The sequence below is a fragment of the Mobula birostris genome, chromosome 30, assembly GCF_030028105.1.
Source record: "Mobula birostris isolate sMobBir1 chromosome 30, sMobBir1.hap1, whole genome shotgun sequence".
Classification (NCBI taxonomy): domain Eukaryota; kingdom Metazoa; phylum Chordata; class Chondrichthyes; order Myliobatiformes; family Myliobatidae; genus Mobula; species Mobula birostris.
In genome coordinates, this window is record NC_092399.1 from 6,285,847 (window position 1) to 6,309,414 (window position 23,568).

Genomic DNA, 23,568 nt, shown 5'->3' on the forward strand with positions numbered 1-23,568 from the left:
TTTTGACTTTTTTTTAAAACAATGGATTATTTTGTATTCTGGTTAATTGGGCATCACCTAATTGAGACAGACGCTTATTTGGGACAACTCTTAAAGAACACAAATAAATTGAGAAAATGAGTCCTGACGAAGGGTTCCGGCCCGAAATGTCGACTCATCGTTTCCACGGATGCTGCCCGACCTGCTGTGTTCCTCCAGCGTGTTGTGAGTGTTGCTTTGACCCCAGCATCTGCAGAGTATTTTATGTTTAAATTGAAAAAATATCTGGGATTCAGTTTGTTTATTTGGAACACTATGTCACTTAACTGGGACAGCAGACTGTTGCCGAACAGTTTCTAACTAACATCAGTCGCACACACATTATGGCCGTTAGACACTACACGGTGCTTTGAACGAACAGTTTATAAATAGCATCACTTGCGTGTGTTTGTGTTAAAAAACAGTGATTTTGGTCACTGATAGTTATACTTTGTCGCCAAACAATTGGTACTAGAACGTACAATCATCACAGCAATACTTGATTCTGCGCGTCACATTTCCTGGATTACAAATATTAAATATTAAAGATATTAAAAATAGTTAAAATTAGCAAATATTAAAAATTTAAATTATAAATCATAAATACAATAGAAAAATGGGAAGTAAGGTAGTGCAAAAAAAACCGAGAGGCAGGTCCGGATATTTGGAGGGTACGGCCCAGATCTGGGTCAGGATCCATTCAGCAGTCTTATCACAGTTGGAAAGAAGCTGTTCCCAAATCTGGCTGTACGAGTCTTCAAGCTCCAGAACCTTCTCCCGGAGGGAAGAGGGACGAAAGGTCTGTTGGCTGGGTGGGTCGTGTCCTTGATTATCCTGGCAGCACTGCTCCAACAGCGTGCGGTGTAAAGTGAGTCCAAGGACGGAAGATTGGTTTGTGTGATGTGCTGCGCCGTGTTCACGATCTTCTGCAGCTTCTTTCAGTCTTGGACAGGACAACTTCCATACCAGGTTGTGATGCACCCTAGAAGAATTCTTTCCACGGTGCATCTATAAAAATTAGTGAGGGTTTTAGGGGACAGGCCAAATTTCTTTAGTTTTCTCAGGAAGTAAAGGCGCCGGTGGGCTTTCTTGGCAGTGGACTCTACTTGGTTGGACCAAGTCAGGTCATTTGTGATACTGACCCCGATAACTTAAAGCTTTTGACCTGTTCCACTTGCGCACCACCGATGTAAATTGGGTTGTGCGGTCCGCTACTCCTTCTGAAGTCAACAACCAATTCCTTCGTCTTGCTGACGTTGAGGGATAGGTTATTGTCTTCGCACCATGCCACCAGGTTCTTAATTTCCTCTCTGTACTCAAATTCATCATTACCCGAGATACGGCCTACAATTGTTGTGTCATCAGCAAACATATATTGAGTTCGATGGAAACTTGGCTACACAATCATGGGTGTACAGTGAGTACAGCAGGGGGCTGAGTACACAGCCTTGTGGGGCACCGGTGCTCAGAGTGATTGTAGAGGAGAGCTTGTCCCCTATTTTTACAGCCTGGGTCCTGTCTGTGAGAAAGTTGAAGATCCAGCTGCAGATCTGAGTGCTAAGGCCCAGGTTCCAGAGCTTAGGAATCAGTTTATTTGGAATGATGGTATTAAAGGCAGAGCTGTAGTCAATGAAAAGGAGCCTTACGTATGCATCTTTATTCTCCAGGTGTTCTAAGGAGGAATGTAGGGCCAGAGAGATGGCATCTGCCGTTGACCTGTTGCTCCGGTAGGCAAATTGCAAAGCGTCGAGGTTGACTGGTAGGCTGTGGTTGATGTGTGCCATAACCAATCTCTCAAAGTACTTCATAGCAATCGATGTCAGAGCCACAGGTCAATAGTCATTCAGGTATGCCACCCTGCTCTTCTTCGGCACTGGGATTATCGTTGCCTTCTTAAAACACGAAGGGATATTAGACTGAAGCAAGGAGCAGTTGAGGATGTCAGCAAACACTCCAGCTAGCTCGCTTACACAGGCTTGGAGAACCCGTCCTGGGACGCCATCTGGGCCCGTCGTCATCCGGGCCCGTCATCTTCCTTGGATTTAGCTTTAGGAAGGCCCTTCTAACGTCCTCCTTGGTGACGATGAATCTCGATACCACCAGGTCTGGTTCATCTGGAGGGAGCCTGGGTTCTCTCCTCTTCTGTTCGAATCTTGCATAGAATACGTTAAGTTCGTCAGGAAGAGAAGCACCACAGTTATTGATATTCGCAGCCTTTTCTTTGTGCCCAGTGATCTCACTTAGACCCTGCCATAGTCTACTGGCATCCCTCTGGGCTTCCAACTTGGGTCGATATGGCCTCTTGGCGCCCTTAATGGCTTTCCGGAGTTCACGCCTGGATTCCGTGTAGCGACTGGTATCCCCGGACCTAAAAGCCGCAGCTCTAGTCTTTAAAAGGGACTTGACCTCATAATTCATCCAAGGTTTCCAGTTAGGGAATACCCGGATCGTCTTGCGAGACACACAGTCCTCTGTGCATTTCCAAATAAAGTCAGTGACAGCTGAGGCATACTCATTGAGTATGCAAATAATAAGCAGTAAGATAGTTCAGAATTGTTTTCCTCACTGCAGTTTCAAGCATACAGCCTGGAAATGCCCAAAACTGTCGGGAGTGTAAATGAAACAATTTCACTACTTCAAGTTAGGAACTATGAAGAATTTGAAAATATCGACAATTATCTTGATTGTTACAATGAAAATGAAGATTTGGAGGATGCAATCTTTGAAAACATTATTTGAAGGTAGCCCATTATATGTACTAGGTGTCTGCACTGATTTTGATCATCTACAATCAATCACAAGAACACAGCAACATACTCAGGAATAATTACTCTGTTTTTATCTATTAGGAACTAATACAGTTTTATAGACCTGTAGCAGTTTTGGTAGTGTTCCGATTTGTTCTGTATGTCATTAAGTATTGATAATGGTTGCGGGTCACCCATCTTGTAAAGATACTGCCCAGAAGGCGGCAATGGCAAACCACTTCTGTAAAAAAAAATTGCCAAGAACATGATCACCTATGTCATCTAACATGGCACATAATGATTGTGATGATGATTTCATTTAAATATGTAATTTGTTCCCAGTTAAATGGTAGTTTGTCTTTTTTTTTATACTTTGTTAACCATTTCCATGAAACTTTGGCTAATTGGGCAGCCACTTAATTGGGCCAAAATGTACTTGTTTCAATGTGTTCCAATTAACCAAAATCCACTGTATTTGACAACATGCAATGGAACTGCAGATAGTATTGGTCACTCTCACAGGTAACTACCATACGAATTACCACTGGGGTATATTGCATTCAAAGTTGAAACGAAAATACATGCAATGTGAAGTTACTTTTAAGTGTTAAGGTCAAGATCATTACAGTTTAAAGGCTGTATCAGTGCATGTTATTTTGTTGTATAGAATTCTTTTGCAGTTACTTTAAATAGATCTCTTTTAGTGCTTTATGTTACATTAGCTATAGTGTTTAGTTACATTTAATGAACTTTATATAAAGAAAAACTTTTGGCCTATGCTCCCTTGCAAATCCTCAATAGACTTTCCATACTCGGGCCAAATTTAACAAACAAAAACACAAAAGTAACCCTTATACATAACCCCTCACATTGTCTTTTACCTCATCTTAACAACAAGACCAACTCTTGGCTTCTATGGCTCTAATTCTGTAAAACTAATTTATAACCAAAAACCCTGACCATGTTAGCTAACACCATTAATAAATTTCTATCTTCACATACCATCATTCCTACTTTCAAATTTGCTGTAGAAAGCTTCAAAGTATTAGTAGTAAGGTGCAGCTGGAGGCCATCGGGGGGCGTATAGAAACCGATATTTCTCTCAGTACTGTTTTCTCACCATCAACTCCATCCATCTCCCTGCCATATAGCAAGTGAACACAACTGTTCAGCTTTCCGTGATGACTGGCTGCCCCCAAAACCATGCCTGCATTATCACTGTTCTCACCCATTTTCACTCTATTACACAATGCAACTGCAACCACCGCTTCATTTTCTTCTGGAGCCCTACTGATTCCTCTGGACTTTCTAACTCCAATGCAGTCATGGGTGGTTTTCCTCATTCCAGTCATAATATAGTACAAACATTACAGGAACAGGCCCTTCGGCTCATGTTCTGTAACAACATGCCATTCTCCTTGAGTCCCTGGGTTTTCACTGTATTAATCAGTGTGCCACATAGGAATTAGTCAAACAAAAACATAATAGGAGGTGGTCATTAGGGTCTGAATGGCTGTTCCACCCTTTAATAAGACCACAGCTCCTCTTAGTGCCATTTTCCAGCAGGAACCCAGTACTTCTCAAGTGCCCTAATATCTAAAAAATATATTGATTTCTGTCTTGAAGATACTTAGCAAATGAGTCTCCACAGCACTCTTAAGTAGAAAATTCCAAAAATTACCAACACCCAAGTAGCATATTGACATTGGTGGTAGAGATGCTGTCTCATAAGTCCAGCAACCAGGTTCAGTCAGGATCTTTGGTACAGCTGCTGAGGAGTTTGGATATTCTTCCTGTGACCACATGGATTTTTCCCAGTTGCTCCATTTTGCTTCTACATCCCAAGGACATGTGAGGGATTGGTCAGTTAATTGCCCACTATAAATCGTCCCCATTATGTATGATTGGTAGAATCTGCAGTTAATGGGATAGTGGGGAGAAAGGTAGGAAACAGGACTGTGCTTGAGCCAATGTAGACTTGATAGGCTGAAACAGCCTCCTTTGTCATTTGGAAAATATATTGATTTCTGTTCTGAATGATTGACACTATGCTCCCTGCTTCTGGCTATCCCAGCTCAAGGATACATTATCCTTTAAAATCCCTTGAGTACCTTATTAAAATCAATCACATCAAATAATCACGTTTCATCAGAAGTGGGGATATTTGCTGACTATTACAGAATAGCTCTACTTCTCTCTCTATACACACACAATGCAGACACACACAGATACAGGCTTGTTGGGCCAAGAGGGCCTGTTCTATACTGTATCACTAAATGAGAAAATAAATATATAAAACTCCTCAGCAAATGAAACAGTCATCACCTGCTTGCATCAGTCCTTGTCAAAATTCTGACTTGTGGTAACAAAGGGAAGTCACACTTGTGCCAGCAAAGTGCCAAAGACGGGCAATTTCTAACAAGAAAGCACCTAACTGAATACCCTTCATATTCAACAGCATGATCTCTGGAGGATGCTCTGCCACCACTGTCCAGCTGAGTTTCCACTGGATTAGCCAGTTACTGCTGTGAATTCAGTTCAGAATACAATTTGCTTGTGTTTATTATCTGCATGAATTGATTTGTTTCTCTGCACATTGAGTATTTTGAGTCTTTTTTTATGGGTTCTTTTGGGTTTGTGGCTGCCTATAAGGAGATGAATATTAAGGCTGTATAATGTAAATATACTTTGATAATAAATGTAATTTGAACATAAATATTATGACATGAAAAGTCAGAGCCTAAGTATCCTATAGCAAGTGACTGACTTACTTACCACTCCAAAATCCTTCCGCATCTTCAAAGTACACATCAGAAGCTTGATGCAATATTTTCTCTACATCTGGATGAGCACAGTTTCAACAACACAAGCTCAGTATCATTCAAAACAACCTACCTGTTCGATTGGTATCACATTCACCAGCCTTATCTGGCATTCCCTCCATCACTTGTGCAAAGTAGCTACACTATGTACAATCTACAGAATGCCCTGAAGTACTTAAGATAGTCCGACAGCACTTGCAAAATTGCTGGCCTCAGCCACCAAGAACAAAGGAAACAGGAGCATGGGAAGTCCAAGTTGCACACTTCACCATCATTGAATCTGAATACCACAAGCCCATGTCAGCTGTATTGAAAGAGAACTGTACTGGCTCACCACCATCCATCCTTTTGATGTCAATTAATGCCTACCTTTCCACTATTGCAAATAAAACCCACACTGGGTCCAAATGGATTATGTTCCTTTATTTTCCAGTGATTTTACTTTCAAATGTTACATGTACACCCATGAGAATCAACTTAATCTAGTCTTGGCAATGAATTGAAAGTACTGTTCCTATCTGTGCATTACCTAAGTTAATGGCAGAGCCGTAGATGTAGTGTATATGGATTTCAGCAAGACATTTGACATGGTACGCCATGCAAGGCTTATTGAGGAAGTAAGGAGGCATGGGATCCAAGGAGACATTGCTTTGAGGATCCAGAACTGGCTTGCCCACAGAAGGCAAAGAGTGGTTGTAGACAGGTCAGATTCTGCATGGAGGTCGGTCACCAGTGGAGTGCCTCAGGGATCTGTTCTGGGACCCCTACTCTTCGTGATTTTTATAAATGACCTGGATGAAGAAGTGGAGGGATGGGTTAGTAAATTTGCTGACGACACAAAGGTTGGAGGTGTTGCGGATAGTGTGAAGGGCTGTCAGAGGTTACAATGGGACATTGATAGGATGCAAAAATGGGCTGAGAAGTGGCATATGGAGTTCAACCCAAGTGTGAGGCAGTTCATTTTGGTAGGTCAAATATGATGGCAGAATATAGTATTAATGGTAAGACTCTTGGCAGTGTGGAGGATCAGCGGGATCTTGGGGTCCGAGTCCATAGGACACTCAAGACTGCTGCGCAGGTTGACTTTGTGGTTAAGAAATCGTACGGTGTATTGGCCTTCATCAATTGTGGTTTGAGTTTAGGAGCCAAGAGGTAATATTGCAGCTATATACAACCCTGGTCAGATCCCACTTGGAGTACTGTGCTCAGTTCTGGTTGCCTCACTATAGGAAGGATGTGGAAACCATAGAAAGGGTGTAGAGGAGATTTACAAGGATGTTGCCTGGATTGGCGAGCATGCCTCATGAGAATAGGTTGAGTGAATCTAGGCTTTTCTCCTTGGAGCGACGGAGGATGAGAGGTGACCTGATAGAGGTGTATAAGATGATGAGAGGCATTGATCGTGTGGATAGTCAGAGGCCTTTTCCCAGGGCTGAAATGGCTAGCATGAGAGGGCACAGTTTTAAGGTGCTTAGAAGTAAGTACGGAGGAGATATCAGGGGTAAATTTTTTTTTTTAAAAAACGCAGAGTGGTGAGTGTGTGGAACAGGCTGCCGGCAACGGTGGTGGAGGCGGATAAGATGGGGTCTTTTAAGAGACTCCTGGACAGGTATATGAGCTCAGAAAAATAGAGGGCTATAGGTACGCTCTAGGTAATTTCTCAGGTAAGGACATGTTCGGCACAACTTTGTGGGTATTGTGTTGTAAGTTTTCTATGTTTCTAATGCAGCAGTATTTTTTTCTCCATTCGAACTGCATAACATGTGACTAGCACCACCTAATGGCAAAGAACAGAACTGTGCATGTTCAGTCAGGGTTCCTTATGACATTTCCGTAAATTGGAAAACCGCAAACTCATGTGGTTGCTGTCTGTCATATGAAGTAAAATAAAAAACAAGGTCAAAATTTAATTTATCCCACTTGAATCAGAAAAATAAAAACATTCAATTTGTTTTTTTAATGGATAAGACTTCAAACAATTCAAAGTGTCTTTGAAAACCCATACAAGTTAGAACAACACACATCAAAGTTGCTGGTGAACGCAGCAGGCCAGGCAGCACCTCTAGGAAGAGGTACAGCCGACGTTTCAGGGTCTCAGCCTGAAACGTCGACTGTACCTCTTCCTAGAGATGCTGCCTGGCCTGCTGCGTTCACCAGCAACTTTGTTGTGTGTTGCTTGAATTTCCAGCGTCTGCAGAATTCCTGTTGTTTGTATACAAGTTAGAAGTCTGGTTTGTGCATGAGAATACCCAAGCTTGAGAACCAACACTATCCACAGGCCCCACACTTGCCTTTTCCTCCATTCTCTTCATATCATCAGAGTGCTTCTGGGCATTTTCTTTGAGACTCTCATTCAGTTGGCGAATCTCCACTTCTGCTGCTGCTAGCTTTTTCTCTATCTCCAATTTCTCATTACTCAATGCCTCTGTATGTTCAACGTAATGTGCCCGCAAGAAAGCATTTTCCCTTAGAGATTCCTGTAAAATAAATTGCTAATTTATGATATTTGGCTACAAAGAATCCTGCACCGATTTGATAAATAAAAGTGGATCAAGAAATTGAACATACAAATTTAATTGCAAGTTACAGAAATACAACATGGTTTTCAAAAGTTTTAATTATGGGTAGGTAAAATGTATACAAGACATCATCATAAATAAAGAGAAAGCTGCAAAAACTCTAGTTAAGCAGCATTCTGTAATAATTCATTGTCCTTTGGTATCACTGACTCTACAAAACTCCACTTAATTCTACCTGATCTGCTGAGCATTTCCAGCATCAGCAGTCTGCTTTTTCCTCAAGTTTTCTCAACTTCTTATCCTCCTTTCTAATTACACTATTAGGCAATTACTTTTCTAACATCTGTTGGGAAAAAATATAGCACATATGATGGGGAGAAAAGCCTCCTACTTTTCTATTAGAACAGGGGTCCCCAACCTTTTTTGCACTGCGGACCTGTTTCATATTGACAATATTCTTGCGGACCGGCCGATCGGGGGGGGGGGGGGGGGTGCATGGGTAGGGTTGGCAACGGACAAGAGTAGCAGTCAAATACGTTGGATTTACCCCGAGAAAGACTACAATGACCATGAAGCCTTGCGCGGGCATCAGTGCGCATGTGTGACTTGCACATGCGTGCACGTGCCGATTATTTTTCTACAAATCGTTTTTGGCGATTCTGTTTGGGGGGGGGGGGGCGCGTTAATCACGACCGGATATCGGTGATAAGTGGCTAATACACTCAATTTCATTTCTAAAAGGGTTTATCTAACGAATTTAATATTAAACACACAGCGCATATTTTCCTCGCATGAATATAGCGAAAAGTCAATTATCAGGGGAGAACAGGGAAGCTTGAAGTAAGTGTTGAACTTCCAGTAGAAGTGGCAGAAGCAGGTTCGATATTATCATTTAAAGTTAGATTGGATAGGTATATGGACAGGAAAGGAATGGAGAGTTATAGGCTGAGTGCAGGTCAGTGGGACGAGGTGAGAGTAGCATTCGGCACGGACTAGAAGGGCCGAGATGGCCTGTTTCCGTGCTGTAATTGTTACATGATTATATAAGTCAATAGCATCACAACATTTTAAGTAACGTTTGGATATTGAACACAGCGCATATTTCCCCCTATGAACATATAAAATCATTGCAACCCACCAATATCGCTGAATCAATGGGAGCCCTGGGCTCAAGACGGTCCTATCGAGGGGTGATGGGAGACAAGCGATACTTGAACGGGGTTCCTTATGTCCAGTCTATTCCACAATTTAGTTTTCGTTGCATTCATCGCAGAGATATGTTGGAAATGGAAGCAACGTTTTCGGTGCTTCCATGGCTATCTCAGGATATTGAGCCTTGACTTTGATCCAGAATGCCGGCAGAGATGTAATGTCCAACATACTTTTCAGCCCACCGTCATTTGCAAGCGCGAGGAGCTGATTTCCTTCCCCTGCTGACATGGACGCGTAATGACCTCGCATGCGAAATGGCTCAACAGTGGGCGTGACAGGGAATGAGGAAAGGTGCAGCTGACTCATATCGCTAAATCTATATCGTTTCCTCGTGGCCCGGTAGCGCATGCTCTGCGGCCCGGTGGTTGGGGACCACTGTATTAGAACATACGAAATACGAAGTTCACACACTTTCAAACTTTTCAACATTAACTTCTCTTCACTTCTCTGAATTTTTTTTCTCATTCTTCAGAACTTCAAAACCTCCCCTAGACGTTCCAGAACGCGTTGAATTAATTCCTCAATTAATCCTACTCTAATTCATTCTTCTACAGGAACTTACCTTTTCAAGTCCCCCTCTTTCCCTTATACTTCCAGGCATGCAAAATCCAACCTCTATTGTGGAGTTCACCTTTTAATGAAGTTTCACCTTTTAAGTCATAGTACCTGCAATCGGAGTATGCAGACATCACTGAGTGGAACAGCACGCCCTAGCAGAGCACTGTGCATCTGTAACTCACTCTCCCTCATTTTCTGTTCCAGCTGACAGATCTGTTGTTTCTGCCTACAATGTCAAGCAAAGGAGAAACAACAAAATGTGATTGATGCAGCATTCTTCAAAAAGTTAAAACTCAAGATCATCAGACTAAGTGTCATTCTTTTTCAATAATTTAAGTACCTAATTGGGTTCGCACAATAGTAATATGAAAATAAAAACTGAAATCATATTGTTACTAAGAGCATAGTGGTAGCACATCTTGAAACCAATAGCAAAAATTACTTAGGCAGGTAATACCCAACCACTTGCTGCAAGAACCCTGCAAAATCTGGAGTAATTTCAATTAAATTACCAGTATCTCAAAATTTGCTTAATATACTACTTAAAGCAGAAATATGGTAAATAAAGTGATGCAAGTGCCAAAGTGGGGATTTGGGAAACTCCCACAAGTTGGGCAGTAGCAGAGGAGCTTTCAATCGACATCTAGACCAGGTAGATTTCAGTCAACATCTTGACTTCCGTGTGCAATTGGATCCTCGACTTCCTCACTTGCAGACCAGTCAGTTCAGATTAGCAACAACATCTCCTCCACAATCACCATCAACATAGGTGCTTCACAAGGCTGTGTGCTTAGTCTCCTGTACTAATCACTTTACACTTATGACTGTGCAGCTAAGCACAGCTCCAACGCCATAATTAAGTTTGCTGGTGACATCACTATCGTGGGCCAAATCAGCATATAGAAGGGAGGGAGATTAAAATCTGGCTGAGTGGTGTCACAACAACAATCTCTCACTCAATGTCAGGAAGACCAAGGAGCTGGTTATTGACTTCAAGAGGAGAAAACCTGAGGTCTATGAGTCAGTCGTCAGAGATGGGGAGGCTTGACAACTTTAAATTCCTCTGTGTTATCACTTCAGAAGATCTGTACTGGGTCCGGCCATAAGTGCCTTTATGAAGAAAGCATGGCAGCACCTCTGCTTTCTTAGAAGTTTATTAAGATTTGGCATGTCATCTAAAACTTTGAGAAACTTCTATTGCAGTGGAGAGTATATTGTCCGATTGCATCATGGTCTGGTATGGAAACATCATTGTCCTTGAACAGAAAAGCCTACTAAAAGTAGTGAACATAGCCCAGTCCATCACAGGTAAAGCCCTCCCCACCACTGAGCACATCTACATGAAGCACTGTTGAAGGACAGTAGCATCCATCGTCAAGGATCCCCACCATCCAGGCCATGCTGTCTTCTCCCTGCTGCCATTAAGAAAAGGGTATAGAATCCTCAGGACACACACAAGGTTCAAGAACAGTTATTACCCCTCAACAATCAAGCTCTTGAACCAGAGGGGATAACTTCATTTGCCCATCACTGAAATGTTCCCACAACCTATGGACCATCAAGGATGTTTCATCTCATGTTCTCAATATTCATTGTTTTTTTTTGTATTTTCACAGTCTGTTGACTTCTGCACATTGATCTCTGTTGACTTTTGCACATTGATTGCTTGCCTGTCCTGTTGAGTGCGGTCTTTTATTGGTTCCATTGTGTTTCTTGGATTTACCAAGAATGCTCACAGGAAAATGAACCTCTGGGTTGTTTATGGTGACATATATGTACTTTGAGAATAAATTTACTTGAATTGAGAATATTTGCTGGAGCTCGAGGCAATACTTTGCAGTTAAACGTGCTTGATAGGTATCAGTAAATGAAGCCTTACTGTGTCTAACCCATTACTGCAGCTGGGGAGAAGGTATTTAGCATCAATACCAAATGAGAACATGTATCTTTTGCAATGTCTGCTCTACCCCGAAAGAATATATTTTTACAAACACAAACCGTTCAATCACCAATTCCTTCTCTTTCAATAAGCTCTCGTTTGCTTTTATTAATGGGTCCCATTTGTTAGGTTCATGATGTGCAAAAGGATATAATGTAGGACACTGCTGAGAACCATGGTTCAAAACCTAAGGAAAGAGAGAGAACAAAATGGTTAAATCTATTCGAAGCCTCATGTACTTATGATTAAAATGATTGCTATATGCCTTGATTCAGCAACAAAGGCCAGATCTAGACAAGTAGAAATTTTGTAAGAGACATGTCTCAAAACAATTGCTCTACTCTAGCATGAAACCACATTCCAAACATGGAAAATAACTTAGTTTAACTAGTTAATCATGGATAAACATGGGCAGGAGCAAAATAGATTACTGGGAAGATGTAACAACACTATTGTTAATAGAAAATACTTAGACATTTAAAGCAGTCATCTTGGTGCTATACAAAGTGGACAACGTGTGCTGGTGACAGCAGAAATACTGCCTCATTCACTTTCTCCACCTAAACCATCACACATGTTAGAGGTGCAGACAGTGCTAATTGACTAACTGACAAACACATCTCTTAGGGATTTAGAAGCAGTTGCCATAACTTTTATGTCAAGCAGCCTTTCCGGAATCGATACAAATACCATCACACACATTCACTAGTTAGAATGTTATTTGTCTTCACTACCTCTTCCTCCACATCTGCTGCCCATAAAAAAATGGCTGAAACACAAAGTGAACACAACTGTTTTACCTGCATCTGTTGCACTTGTAGCCTAAGACTCTCCAACTGTTGTTGCTGCCATGTGGTTAGGTCACAAGGTCTATCACTGGATCGAAAGTTGAGCTGCTTCCCATGCATTTGTTCTCTTGACCCTATTGGAGCCCAAAGTGTTTGCTGTCCTTGTAAAGTATGGAGCCCTTCAGGAACAGACCCTCCTCCACCATTTGGATGCAAGCAAGGTCTTGATCCTAACTGTGCAGTGCCAGCTGTTACAGATTTACTCTCAGGCAAAGATTTAAAAGTCATGTCATAACTAATGCACTTATCCTCATCTCCAGCGCCACTGATGTTATGGGGTGTCTCATTCTTGACAGATCCTTGAAATCTGTACTTGGGTTCACTGCATATTGTGTCCAAAAATGCAGATTGATTTAAGGTTGGTTCAACATGAGGAGTTTCAAATTTTTGCACCTTCTCCTCCAATCTCAGGTGTTCAACATTTGGGTACGAAGAATAGTCAAGCAAATTCAATCCAGATCTGCAGAGATTTGTGGAATCTATAGGCAAAGCTCTCATACTGGCAGAAGAATCTTCCATTTTGCTAGATCTAGTCTCAAAACAAGAAACATCTACCCCATTAAACTTGGATAAAGAACACTTCGCTCCAAATTTTTCATCTCTGGCATCTGAGGGAACACTTGGCCGCAAAGATATGGAATTAAACACTGGATTACCCATTGAGTGGAGATTAGATGGCATGTTGCTGGATGTGGAAGGCATGACATGGGCAGTAGGGATGATGGATTGTGAGCGTATGGGTTTGAACGACGAACTCTCACTGGAGCAGCAGAAATCTAAATGGAGTGAAAGACAGAAATGGATGCAAATTATTTTTCCTGAAGAATGGCTACCATCACCCAACAGGGGGCTCAATTAGAGGAAAACAGTAACAGGAATACTACCATCTATTACACAAGTGCAACAGTTCTTTTTATGAAAGTCATGCTATATTTTACTGCTCCTGTCTAGGCGTAAAGTCATGGTTAAACATGTCACAAACAACACTAAGTTGAAGCATATAGTACCTAACCCGTGAAAGACAGAATGTGTTAAAGTTGCTCTCTACACAAAGAAATGGAAAACTATATTGGACAAAAAGTTTGCCAACTTTTGTTTCATCTGCAAACTAACTGATCTACTCCAGTGTCAAAGAAGGTGACAGTAACCTGTCTAAATGACTATCATCTGGTGGCATTAACAGTACCCATTATGAAATGCTTTGAGCAGCTGGTCATGGAGCACATTAAAGCCTTACCCCCGGCTACAATGGACCTATTCCAGTTCGCTTATCGCTTGAACCGATCCACTGACATTGCAATAGCCTTTGCTCTCCACTCTGTCCAATATCAGCTGAAAAATTGGGTCTCATATCCCAGGCTGCTGTTTATAGACTTTAGTTTGGCATTTAACACCATCATACCCCAGAAACAGATGGGGAAACTGTCCTCACTGGGTCTCAACACCTCCTTCTGCAACTAGATCCTGGACTACTTAACAGAAAAGACACAGACAATCCATGTGGACACCAACATCCTTAGTCCCATTATGCTGAGCAATGGCACTCCCCAGGGCTGTGTGCTCAGCCCGCTGATGCATGACTGTTACAGGAATCAGTTCAAAACGTACCATGAATTTTGCTGATGACACAACAGTGGTTGGCCTCATCAACAATGATGATAAGATGGAATACAGAGAATAAGTGAAGCAGTTGGCGGACTGGTGTGAGAACAACAACCTAAGCCTGAACGTGGAGAAGGCCAAGTAAACCACTGAACTTCAGGAAGATGCAGATGAACCATCTCCCTCTGTGCATATATTGTTCCTCCATACAGAGTTAAGTGCACCATATTCTTGGGAGTTCACATCATGGATGACCTCATCTGGTCCCTTAATATCACCTTCCTGAACAAGAAGGCACAGCAACGCCTCCACTTCCTAAAGCAATTGAGGCCCCCCCACCATCTTAACTGAATTTTATATGAGCACCATTGAGAGCATCCTGACAAGTTGCATCTCCATCTGGTATGGGAGCAACCAAGCATCGGACCAGAAGTCCCAACAAAAGACTGTAAGAACAGCTGAGAGGATTATGGGGGTCTCCCTATAATCCACGAAGGGTCTCGGCCTGAAACGTCGACTGCACCTCTCCCTAGAGATGCTGCCTGGCCTGCTGCGTTCACCAGCAACTTTGACGTGTGTTGCTTGAACTTCCAGCATCTGCAGAATTCCTGTTGTTTGCATTTTTGTTAGGGGTTCCATTTTTCCACTGTACTTTGGATGAAGTTTTCCCCAATTTCAGGCCTGAATGCCCATGTCCTAATATCATGTTTGTAATTACTGTGTCTGTGGTAATATACTATTTATCGATATTTGTATACTTTCGCCATTGAATGAGAAATCACATGCTGCCTAACCACATACAAATCCCTTGCTCACTATACACAAGGCTATCATCACTTACTGCTGAAATGCCCTGGGCCAAGTCTGGCTGCCAAAATAACGTTGAGAATAATGTCTTCTTCTATACTTATGCATAACTAATGTAGCAAAAACTGGCATACCCCAGCTGTGCTCTACAATATGAATATGCAAAAGTTACAGACTTAGCAGGGTGGCAGGGTGGAGATAGGTCTCAACCAAAGGAGATGTAAGGTGCCCCTGCCTCTGCCAGCCCACAGGTCAGTTTTGGGCAAGGTGTAGCACCTGCTTAGCCCCCTGATCACAGTCATGTGAAGCCATGGGAACAGGTGGTGGATGGTCATATGAATAGCTGGTGCACATCACAAGTCCACGTTATGCCACTGCTTACACTAGGCAGTCAATCGCTGAAGAGTATTGCTAATGGCTGGGGTCACCCATCTTGTGAAGACACTGCTTAGAAGGCGGCAATGGCGAAACACTTCCGTAAAAAATTTGTGAAGAACAATCACGGTCACAGCAAGACCATGATTACTCACCCATGCAGTATGACACAGGGAACAACAAACAAATGAACTATCTTAGTCGTTTTGCAAAAACAGCATTCTGCCTCATTGTTGAAATTCATTTAATGTATCCTGTACTTTCTGATAGATGTGAACTAATTATAGACAACACAACAGCTGTAGATTTGTATAGAATTTGTAATGGAGAGGCTTGTAACAGTCACCTTAGAAAGCTGCCTAGCCACCTCTGGCTGCCAGTAACTTAACTCAGCTTACATTCTGTGGTAGGTGCTGTTTACTGGTTTGCACATGACTACTCATCCAAACGTCAATTTATAGCTACACTTAACAACACCTCAGGAACTCATTAACAGATTCCTCCAATGTGCTTCCCAATCCTGCATGACTGTGAGAACAGCTGAGAAGATCATAGGTGTCTCCCTACCATCTATCGGAGACATTCATCAGGAGCACTGCAAATGCAGGGCCCTTGGTATTATCAAGGATCCCACCCATCCAGCATTATCTTTGACCTTCTACCAGCAGGTAGGAGACTCCATTGCCTAAAAACAAGAATGGTCAAGATGAGAAACAGTTTCTTCCCTCGGGCCATTAGGCTTCTGAACTCCCTGCCATATTGCATTCAAAGTGTCACCGGTCAATCTGTTCTGTACCTAACAATACTGAACTTATCACGTTAATTTGTTTATGTGTAATTCATTTGCAGATTTCGTCCTTACTTTCATAAGTTATTGTGTGTTATATGGGTGTTATGTGTACTACTGTGCTTCACACTCTGGTCCAGAGAAATGTTATCTCACTTGACAATATACATGTATATAGATAAAAGACAATAAATTTGACTTGGCATCCAAGTTATTCACTTATAAAGCAAACAGCAAGGGTGCCAGAACCGATCCTAGTGAGACACCACTAGTCACAGGCATCCAATCAGAAAAATAACCATCTACCATCACCCTCAGTTTACTATTGTCAAGTCAACTTCAGATCCAACTTGCCAGTTTGCTCTGGATCTCATGGGCTCTAACCTTTTGAACCAGCCTTCTATAAAGGGAGCTTCTCAAAGGGTTTCCTAAAGGTCATGTAAACCACATCTACCACCCACCCCACAATCTCTTTGACCCACTACCATCAGGAAAGAGGTACAGAAGTATCAGGTCCAGCACTGTCAAACTGAGTAACAGCTTCAGCTCTCAGGCTGTGGGACTAATGAATACCCTGCTGCCACTGAGGTCTCATCACTAGGACAGTGAGTTCTTCACTGTCTACCCGTGCTGCATACTACCTGCATTTTGAATTACATTTTATTAACTTATTTATGGTAATATTTTGTTTTATGTGCTGGATGTGATATATGCTTTGTGGATGCACTGTAGTCCAGAGGAACATTGTTTTGATTGGTCATATATATGCTCACTTTTATTATATCACTTTTTAAATATACAGTATTTCTGTTTTTGCACGTTTTTAAAATCTATTCCATATATGTATACTGTAATTGATTTACTTATTATCATTTTTATTTCAATTTTTTTTCTATATTATGTATTGCATTGAACTGCTAAGTTAACAAATTTCACGTCACATGCCGGCGATAATAGGCCTGGTTCTGATAATAGGTACAGTCAGATGACGATAAACTTTAACTTGAACGACTGCCATGCCCTCTTTGAAACGGTCAATTCTTCAAAGAATTCAATCAAATTGATCAGACAGCATCTGTCTTTGACAAATACATGTTCGCTGTCTCCAACTAGTCCCTGTTTTCCAAGAAACATTCCCTCTAATTTGTAATTGCCAGCGTGTGTAAAAAATGTTATGCTGTGCAATTTTTTGCCCAGTGACAACATGTGCACACGGAATTTTTAAGTGGAAGTAAACCTGAAGCTATTCTGAGGATAATAAACTACCAAGTCCATTGTTTATAAGAAATAAAATAATACACAATGGGTCTTATTTCTCATATACTGTACAACAGCATGTAATAATATCAATCTTTTCACTTGTTATTAAAGTTGTTCGAAATGGTCATTAAGCCATTCTGCTTTAAATGAACTGGTAGTCCTTTTGCGCTTCATACTCTTTGCCTCTTTGGAAGTAGACATAGTGAATCAATTAATTTCTTCAATAAAAGCAGTAGAAATAAGCCAGTTCTAAAATCTGCAGACAAATCATCACAAATTCCATGTTATCAACATCGGCCACATCAGAAACCGGAAAAGGAAATGTGATTGTGTACAATCATGAAATATACTTAACATGCCAGCAAGGTAGATGGTGACAACCTTTTGTGCAGTTTAAATTCTTCTGTGCGCTAGTAGCAAAAGATACACACACACCTACCTTAGAAAGAACATTGTTCCCAAGTATCATTAACTTTCTCGATAATCTGATGTTACGCTCATAGTCATCAGGCTTTTCTCTGAAACTTTGTTGTCCTTCAATCATTTGGTACCCCACGTTTGTCCAGCAAAGATTAAAAAACCTCAGACCAGAGACTCAACCATCCCTTTCTTTGCCTCATGTCACAGCCTCGGATAATCGCATATATCCCAGAGGATTTATCGACCTTAAATCCTAAACATCAATCACCAAACAACAGGAATTCTTCAGATGCTGGAAATTCAAGCAACACACATCAAAGTTGCTGGTGAACGCAGCAGGCCAGGCAGCATCTGTAGGAAGAGGTGCAGTCGACGTTTCAGGCCGAGACCCTTCGTCCGGACTAACTAAAGGAAGAGTGAGTAAGGGATTTGAAAGTTGGAGGGGAAGATCCAAAATTATAGGAGAAGACAGGAGGGGGAGGGATAGAGCCAAGAGCTGGACAGGTGATAGGCAAAAGGGGATACGAGAGGATCATGGGACAGGAGGTCCAAGAAGAAAGACAGGGGGGGGGGACCCAGAGGATGGGCAAGAGGTATATTCAGAGGGACAGAGGGAGAAAAAGGAGAGTGAGAGAAAGAATGTGTGCATAAAAATAAGTAACAGATGGGGTACGAGGGGGAGGTGGGGCCTTAGCAGAAGTTAGAGAAGTCAATGTTCATGCCATCAGGTTGGAGGCTACCCAGACGGAATATAAGGTGTTGTTCCTCCAACCTGAGTGTGGCTTCATCTTTACAGTAGAGGAGGCCGTGGATAGACATATCAGAATGGGAATGGGATGTGGAATTAAAATGTGTGGTCACTGGGAGATCCTGCTTTCTCTGGCGGACAGAGCGTAGATGTTCAGCAAAGCGGTCTCCCAGTCTGCGTCGGGTCTCGCCAATATATAAAAGGCCACATCGGGAGCACCGGACGCAGTATATCACCCCAGTCGACTCACAGGTGAAGTGTTGCCTCACCTGGAAGGACTGTTTGGGGCCCTGAATGGTGGTAAGGGAGGAAGTGTAAGGGCATGTATAGCACTTGTTCCACTTACACGGATAAGTGCCAGGAGGGAGATCAGTGGGGAGGGATGGGGGGGACGAATTCTGGTATCTGTCCCCCACTTTTCCTTCGCTACATCGACGACTGCATTGGTGCTGCTTCCTGCACGCATGCAGAACTTGTTGACTTTATTAACTTTGCCTCCAACTTTCACCCTGCCCTCAAGCTTACCTGGTCCATTTCCGACACCTCCCTCCCCTTTCTAGATCTTTCTGTCTCTGTCTCTGGAGACAGCTTATCCACTGATGTCTACTATAAGCCTACTGACTCTCACAGCTATCTGGACTATTCCTCTTCTTACCCTGGCTCTTGCAAAAACGCCATCCCCTTCTCGCAATTCCTCCGTCTCCACCGCATCTGCTCTCAGGATGAGGCTTTTCATTCTAGGACAAGGGAGATGTCTTCCTTTTTTAAAGAAAGGGGCTTCCCTTCCTCCACTATCAACTCTGTTCTTAAACGCATCTCCCCCATTTCACGTACATCTGCTCTCACTCCATCCTCCCGCAACCCCACTAGGAATAGGGTTCCCCTGGTCCTCACCTACCACCCCACCAGCCTCCGGGTCCAACATATTATTCTCCGTAACTTCCGCCACCTCCAACGGGATCCCACCACTAAGCACATCTTTCCCTCCCCCCCCCCTGCATTCCGCAGGGATCGCTCCCTACGCAACTTCCTTGTCCATTCATCCCCCCCATCCCTCCCCACTGATCTCCCTCCTGGCACTTATCCGTGTAAGCGGAACAAGTGCTACACATGCCCTTACACTTCCTCCCTTACCACCATTCAGGGCCCCAAACAGTCCTTCCAGGTGAGGCAACACTTCACCTGTGAGTCGACTAGGGTGATATACTGCGTCCGGTGCTCTCGATGTGGCCTTTTATATATTGGCGAGACCCGACGCAGACTGGGAGACCGCTTTGCTGAACATCTATGCTCTGTCCGCCAGAGAAAGCAGGATCTCCAGTGGCCACACATTTTAATTCCACATCCCATTCCCATTCTGACATGTCTATCCACGGCCTCCTCTACTGTAAAGATGAAGCCACACTCAGGTTGGAGGAACAACACCTTATATTCCGTCTGGGTAGCCTCCAACCTGATGGCATGAACATGGACTTCTCTAACTTCCGCTAAGGCCCCACCTCCCCCTCGTACCCTATCTGTTACTTATTTTTATGCACACATTCTTTCTCTCACTCTCCTTTTTCTCCCTCTGTCCCTCTGAATATACCTCTTGCCCATCCTCTGGGTCCCCCCCCCCCCATCTTTCTTCCCGGACCTCCTGTCCCATGATCCTCTCGTATCCCCTTTTGCCTATCACCTGTCCAGCTCTTGGCTCCATCCCTCCCCCTCCTGTCTTCTCCTATCATTTTGGATCTCCCCCTCCCTACTCACTCTTCCTTCAGTTAGTCCTGACGAAGGGTCTCGGCCTGAAACGTCGACTGCACCTCTTCCTAGAGATGCTGCCTGACCTGCTGCGTTCACCAGCAACCTTGATGTGTGTTACATCAATCACCTCCTATTTATGGAGATCTGCACTGGACTTTCACCAGCCTGTTCACTGAATTCACCAACTACAAAGTCTGTGTTCTTTGTGAAAATCAATGAAAAATACTCATTTAGGGTCTTACTTACACAATCCGGCTCCATGCATAGATTGTCCATGTCCACTAATAGGCTCTACTTTCCTTTCTTTTTACCCTGGTTATTCTTTTGCCTTTAATAGTGTTATACAATGTTTTCAGAATTACCAGTTATCTTTCAATTAACCCCCCCTTCACCTTAGTTTTATTGCATCTCTCTGATATCTGCCTACAACACTGGTCCTCTCTCCCCTGTTGATTTCATTAAGAACAGATTTATTCTTCCAACAATTTCAAAGGGATGGGAAATGCTGTAATCATCCTGCAATCTTAAATTTTTTTAGATTCCATTCATCTAGAAAGTTTGATATTTTAGCTGTGCAAGATGTTCTAGATTAATGAAAAATTATTCTTGGTTTTCTAATACATAACTTTTTTTAATGCTACAACATGAGAACCGGAGTGTTGAGGGCAGCATGCATATTAGCACCCAGTGAATCATGTGTTAATCCTTCAGGATTTCCGAATGACTGTGCAGCAGAAGATCAAAGTTTTACTCCACTACTAAATTATCTGTTGGAGTTTTTTCCTAAAGCAATGGAGAAGCACTGATGTCTAAACACCACTTACAGATCCCCACAAAAGTACACAATTTTAAAAGGAAACAGAACTTCACACATACGACATACTTAAAAAGGGACACATTTCATTAAAAAGCTATGAAATTTGAAATAAAGCCTTAAGTGCTAACAGACTTAAATCTTACCTGATAAAGCTTAGTGATAAATCTTTGAACTACAACACTTAGTCCAAAATAAAATCCATCCGTGCAGTATCAGCATCATCAATGACATCACTGGAAGTCTCAGCTTTCACTAAAACTCAAGCTTTGCTCAGATGCACAAATGATTGCTGATCAATACCACCAGTGAAACTAAATTTCCATCAGGATCAAACTAAGGTTGACGAGTATGCCTAACTCCATTTTAACAGTAAGGAAATTGGCATTAAGAGTTGTTGGTATAATTAGAACTGCTTCTCAAGTTTCACAAGTTTCATATAGAGCCTGTACACATTGCAACTGTCAGACGGAGAATGCAGTAAGAGGACTTCAGCAAAGTACAGCCTCTAAATCAATCATATAGATATACAGTATCTCTATGAATTTTCAATGTTGAGCTTCAGGTACTTCAAGAAAGTACAGAATATCAAAACTCACTCAAAGGAAGATCCAGAAAAGAACACAAATCATTAGTCTCACAGCAGTGAGATACAACAAAGCATTTAACATTTGACACCAGAGACTCTTCTGCACAGAACTGTGTACCCCTAGCGTTTTGTTCCAAGTTTTCAAATAATCACATACTTTTCTTTATTCTTTGGGATTTAAAATGACTTTTAGGCTTCCACAAACTTCAAAGTCAGCAGTATTATTTCAAAGTTCAAAGCATATTTACAGTAATATCAAAGTATGTATACTAAATACAACCTTGAGATTCATCTCCCTACAGGCAGCCTCAAAACAAAGAAACCCAAAAGAACCCATTTTTAAAAAAAGACAATCATACAACCAATGTGCAGAAGAAAAAGAAAACTTACAAACAATAAAAGTAAGCAAATAACATTCAGAACAGCAGTTCATGAAAGTGAGTCCACAGCCACAAAGCCGATGCAGGAACCTGTTAGTTGCACGCCAGAGCCACAGTTCAGTGCAGGGACAAGTAAACTTCATGGAACAATGAGCTGAACACCAGTCCATCCCTCGCCCCTGGACCCGACATATGACCTTTTCAATCTGGCCCAGCACTTAAATCAGCCAAACAGTAGGTAAAGGACTGGAGGGAAGTAAATCTGACAGGAGAGGAGAGTGGAGCATGGGAGAAAGGGAAGGAGGAGCACCAGTGGGAGGAGATAGGCAGATGGTGGGGGGTGGGGGTGGGGGGTGAGAGAGAAATGGCGCAAGTTGGAGAAATCAATGTTCATGCCATTAAGTTGGAGGCTACCGAGACAGAATATGAGGTGTTACTCCTCCAACCTAAGCGTGGTCTCAATGTGGCAAAAGAGGTGGCCATGGACTGACCTGTTGATATGGGGATAGGAATTAACATGGTTTGCCACTTTGTGGCTAGAGTGGAGGTGCTCGACAAACAACGTCAGGTTTCACCAATGTAGAGGCTGCATCAGGAGCACTGGATACAGTAGACCCAACAGATTCACTGTTAAAGTGTTGTATCACCTTGAAGAACTGTTTGTAGCCCTGATTGGAGGCAAGTGAGGAGGTGAATGCGCAGGTGTAGTACCTTTGCCACAATGTAGGGATAAGTGCCAGGAGAGGGGTTATGTGAAGGAACAAATGGACAAGGAAACATTCTCAATATTTGGGAATCCTTCTCGAATCAGCCAATGACTAATCCATCTTTATTGTAAAACCATATTTTAATCCAAAATTATATATTTGTGTAACACCCTGGGAAAGTTTTCACTGCTAATGTAACGGTCTTTCTGTAGAAGCAGTGTTTGTGTTATGGTTAGAGATAACAGATGCTTTGGAATGTGAGCCATCCAATGAGGGGAGGGTGTTTTCAAGCTATGTTCCCGACACTGAGGTGATCTAGGTCATTTGTTCAGCAGAAGATGAAGAGAGAAGATGCCAAAAAGGAGAGGTTGTGGACACCAGAAAGGAGTGGACCTGCAGTGGGGCCGGGAGCTGATGACGCCCGGGGAATTCGATAGAGAATTGGCAAAAGGGAAACTATGAGCTCCAACTTGTGCACATTAGACTGTTTCATTAAAATGGGCCCTTTTCTTTTTTTTTTAAACCTTTACAAACTTTTTAGTCAGAAGCCAAACTGTTTAATTGCATATGGTGTATTGTCTGTTATTTCGTGGTACTGATCTGTAACAGGGTGACAAATCAAGCAGCATCCACACAAACAGGAAATTCTGCACGTCAATATCACACATTT

General features: G+C 42.4%; 1 protein-coding gene across 3 annotated transcripts in view; it reads right to left on the bottom strand.

Moving 5' to 3' along the window:
- Positions 1-23,568, bottom strand: part of cep85 (centrosomal protein 85) — a 98,899-nt gene that overhangs the window by 38,921 nt on the left and 36,410 nt on the right. Inside the window, exons 4-7 of one of the 3 annotated variants that reach the window (XM_072247388.1) lie at positions 12,616-13,439; positions 11,875-12,002; positions 9,985-10,102; positions 7,879-8,064 (exon numbers count right to left, since the gene is read on the bottom strand). In XM_072247388.1, the coding sequence (XP_072103489.1) occupies positions 7,879-8,064; positions 9,985-10,102; positions 11,875-12,002; positions 12,616-13,439 (1,256 nt within the window). Of the gene's footprint in view, positions 1-7,878; positions 8,065-9,984; positions 10,103-11,874; positions 12,003-12,615; positions 13,440-23,568 lie in introns of those variants that run through there. The other 2 variants (XM_072247389.1, XM_072247391.1) reach the window with 2 other exon arrangements.